This window comes from Calidris pugnax, unplaced genomic scaffold (assembly GCF_001431845.1).
Source record: "Calidris pugnax isolate Ruff unplaced genomic scaffold, ASM143184v1 scaffold533, whole genome shotgun sequence".
Taxonomy (NCBI): domain Eukaryota; kingdom Metazoa; phylum Chordata; class Aves; order Charadriiformes; family Scolopacidae; genus Calidris; species Calidris pugnax.
Genome location: NW_015091238.1, coordinates 42,944 through 46,627, shown reverse-complemented (window position 1 = coordinate 46,627; position 3,684 = coordinate 42,944). Strand labels below are relative to the sequence as shown.

Below are 3,684 nucleotides of genomic sequence, written 5' to 3'. Positions count from 1 at the left end.
GTGGGGCGGCGGCGGCGGAACGGAGCGGGACCATGGAGGTGGCGGGGGGTGACGGCGGGGCAGGGGGGAGCGGGGCTGGAAGAGGAACCGGGAGGGAAGGGGACGGGGGGCGACACGGGAGCGGGGCCGCGGCCCGAGCTGAGCTGAGCCGTATCCGTCCACAGGATCCCGGCCCCGGTCCGGCCGCGGAGAGCCCGGCGGAGCCCGGTCCCCCGGGGCCGGAAGGTGATACTGGGAGGGTCGGGGGGGTCCCGGGGTGCGGGGCGGCCCGGGGCTGGGAGGGGCAGCGTAAATTCGGGTGTCCCCAGGGTCTTGCGGGCCCCCGGGTGGGGAGTCCTGGTGTCTGGGGTGTCCCAGGGTGTGGGGTGTCCCAGAGTTTGGGATGTCCCCAGGTGTGGGGTGTCCTAGTGTTTGGGGTGCCCTCTCGCCCTGGGGTGGGGTGTCCCCGACTCTGGGGTGCCTCGGGGTTTGGGGTGTCCCAAAGTGTGGGGTGTCCCCGGCTCTGGGGTGCCCTCTTGCCCTGGGGTGGGGTGTCCCCAGCTCTGGGGTGCCTCGGGGTTTGGGGTGTCTCCCCGTTGTCAACAGGCACCTCACGCTGCCCGTCCCCAGGGGAGCGCCACCGCGGCGCCTACACCGCCTTCATGAAGTCCCACCGCTGCTACGACCTGATCCCCACCAGCTCCAAACTGGTCGTCTTCGACACTTCCCTGCAGGTGGGCGGGGGCTGGGCATCAGGTTTGGGGCTGGGAGCTGCAGGACAGGGACCAGGCTGGAGTTCTGAGGGCTTAACTGGGACCAGGAGCCCTTAACTGGGATCTGGGGGATGGTCTTAGGGCTGTTCACCCACCCCGTAAAGGTCTTGTAAGTCAGGGTGGAGGGACATGGACTACTAGGGGGTCCCTGCTCTCTCGTGGGGTGCCCAGTCCCTCATGAGGTGTCCCCTGTGTCCCCGGCTGCAGGTGAAGAAGGCTTTCTTCGCACTGGTCACCAATGGCGTGCGGGCTGCCCCGCTGTGGGACAGCAAGAAACAAAACTTTGTGGGTGAGCGAGCGGGATGGGGGGGTCCTGGGGGGCAGCGGGGAGCTGGTGGGACCCCGCTCACCCATCCCGTCCCCCTAGGCATGCTGACCATCACCGACTTCATCAACATCCTGCACCGCTACTACAAGTCACCCATGGTAAAGACTTGGTGTCTCCGCGGAGCTGGTTCCCCTGGGACCTGGGCTCTGTCTGGCCCCGCGCAGGGCCATGGTTGATCCTGGTTTCTCTCCTTATTCCCAGGTGCAGATCTATGAGCTGGAGGAGCACAAAATCGAAACGTGGAGAGGTGAGGGGGATGGCTGCCGGCTGCCTCCCAGCCTTCCAGATCTACCTGAGGCCCCTGGAGCCCCACAGCTCTGCACCCTCCCTGCCCATGGCGCTGCCCATCCCCTCAGCCTTTCCTCTCCCCACAGAGGTCTACCTACAGGACTCCTTCAAGCCACTGGTCTGCATCTCCCCTAATGCCAGGTATCCCTGTGCTGCGGGGAGAGGGTCATGGCTGGCTCTGGTGCCCTTGGGTGCGAGGCCGGGGTCAAGACAAGCCCCAGTTCCCTCTCTCCCTTCTGCCCCACAGCCTCTTTGATGCTGTCTCCTCCCTCATCCGCAACAAGATCCACCGCTTGCCCGTTATCGACCCTGACTCGGGGAACACGCTCTACATACTCACCCACAAACGCATTCTCAAGTTCCTCAAACTCTTTGTAAGTCCCGTTCCTGCCCCGCGGCAGCGGTAGGGGCCACCCTGAGACGAGCTCAGCCCAGGCTGTGCCAGGTACCACCGGCTCCGGGGCGCTGGAGCGGGCGCAGCTTTGGTGCCTCACTGCGTGTTGTGGGTGCTGGGAGGACCCCCCGGGACGCTGCATGGACCCCACAGCCTGTCCCCGCTGCCCCTGCCTGCACCACCGCTGCCCGTGGGTCCCCCAGACCGCTCCGCACCCAGCGCTCTCTGCTTTCACTCCTAGGACCATGGCCCGGGCCCCAGGGTGGCCAGAGCCGGCAGCACCACGGGGCCTGGGGCGTGTCAGGCTGAGCCAGCATCAGCACTGTCCCCCTCCCCGTCCCCTGCAGATAGCAGAGGTCCCAAAGCCCGAGTTCATGTCCAAGACGCTGGAGGAACTGCAGATCGGCACCTACAACAACATCGCCATGGTGCGGACCAGCACCCCCATCTACGTGGCGCTGGGCATCTTTGTGCAGCACCGTGTGTCCGCTCTGCCGGTCGTCGACGATTCGGGTAAGGTGGGGCCCAGCACAGGGCATGGCGTGTGGTAGGTGTCCCCAGAGCACTGACTCAGGGTCCACATCCCCTCCGGTGTGCTGGGGGCTGGCTGTACGGAAACCCAGCACCACGGGTGCCTCTCATAGCCCTTTCGCTCCCTCCCTAGGGCGAGTGGTGGATATTTACTCCAAATTCGATGTTATTGTGAGTACTGGGGGGGGGCTGTGGAGGTGGGGAGGGGGCAGAGCCTGAACTGGAGGGGGATGCGAGGGGGTGAGGGCCACACGGGACCCACCTGTGTCCTCAATGCCTCTCCCTGCCCCAGAACCTGGCGGCCGAAAAGACCTACAACAACCTGGACGTGACGGTGACGCGGGCGCTGCAGCACCGCTCCCACTACTTTGAGGGTGTCCTCAAGTGTTACAAGCACGAGACGCTGGAAACCATCATCAACCGCCTGGTGGAGGCCGAGGTAACCGTCCCCCGGGGTGCCGGTGCCGGGCAGGAGCGGGTCGGGGTCCCCGCACCGGCCTCAGCCCCTCCCTGTGCTCCCCTCAGGTTCACCGGCTGGTGGTGGTGGACGAGAGCGACGTGGTCAAGGGAATCGTCTCTCTCTCTGATATCCTGCAAGCTCTGGTCCTCCCGCAGGGACCCTGAGGCGGGGGGGTGCGTGTTCATCCCCTCCCAGTGTCCCCACCCTCCTCTCCTGCCACCCTGTGCACCCCCTGGGCTGGCGAGGATGCCCGGGGCAGGGACCCCACTCACCAGCAGTGTCCAGCAATAACCTCCAGCCATGGGGCAGCCCCACGCCATCCTGGGCAGGGAGAGCCCCCCTGGCTCCTCCCGCACCACACCCTGCACTGCAAGGCCCTGTGGGGTGGGCAGTGGGGTGCTGGGGGCACCCCCAGACCCCGCCCTGGGGTGCAGGGCCAGCTTCAGCCACCCCTGGGCCAGGGCCGTTCCCTGTGCAGACCCATGTCCCCCTCACTGCACACGGGGTGTCACTGAGTTTGGTTGTTAATTGTCCTCACTCAGCTCCGTCTGGCCTGGGGCTGCCCCCCCTGTGCCACCCCAGGGCCCCCCAATCCCGATGCGCTCCCCACCACTGCTTCATGTGTGGAGAGAAGCTGCAAATAAACACAGACCTGGCACTAACCCGGCCTCGGCGTGGGGCACTCGGGGGGCACCGAGGGAGGGTTGCCTAGAGAGGGGGTTCAGCCCCCCCGCGGGACAGGGGGAATCTGCTGAGCTCGCCCAGCCCCTAAATCCCTGTTTGTTCTGCCTGTGGCTTTTCTGAAAGGTCGGGATTGGGGGTGGGACAAGGATGGGGATCCGGGGACGCTCCCGATGGTGACCGTGGTGAACAGGGGGTGTCAGGATGGGGCTGGGGGAGGCCAAGGGCAGCACTGGGCAGCGGGGGGGCG

General features: G+C 66.4%; 1 protein-coding gene across 3 annotated transcripts; it reads left to right on the top strand.

The window, feature by feature from the left end:
• Window positions 1-6: 6 nt before the first annotated feature.
• On the top strand, window positions 7-3,415 carry PRKAG1 (protein kinase, AMP-activated, gamma 1 non-catalytic subunit). Of its 3 annotated transcripts, XM_014959904.1 has the most exons (12): window positions 7-38; window positions 165-225; window positions 610-713; window positions 960-1,041; window positions 1,120-1,178; window positions 1,282-1,327; window positions 1,455-1,509; window positions 1,616-1,742; window positions 2,110-2,275; window positions 2,427-2,464; window positions 2,586-2,732; window positions 2,819-3,415. In XM_014959904.1, the coding sequence occupies exons 1-12, from the start codon at window positions 33-35 to the stop codon at window positions 2,915-2,917; spliced, it is 990 nt and encodes a 329-aa protein (XP_014815390.1). In that variant the 5' UTR covers window positions 7-32; the 3' UTR covers window positions 2,918-3,415. The 3 variants fall into 3 exon arrangements, 2 of the variants coding, with proteins under 2 accessions (XP_014815390.1, XP_014815391.1); XR_001413943.1 differs by lacking the exon at window positions 2,427-2,464 and having other exon boundaries at window positions 2,004-2,275; XM_014959905.1 differs by lacking the exon at window positions 2,819-3,415 and having other exon boundaries at window positions 2,004-2,275; window positions 2,586-2,727.
• Window positions 3,416-3,684: the final 269 nt, after the last annotated feature.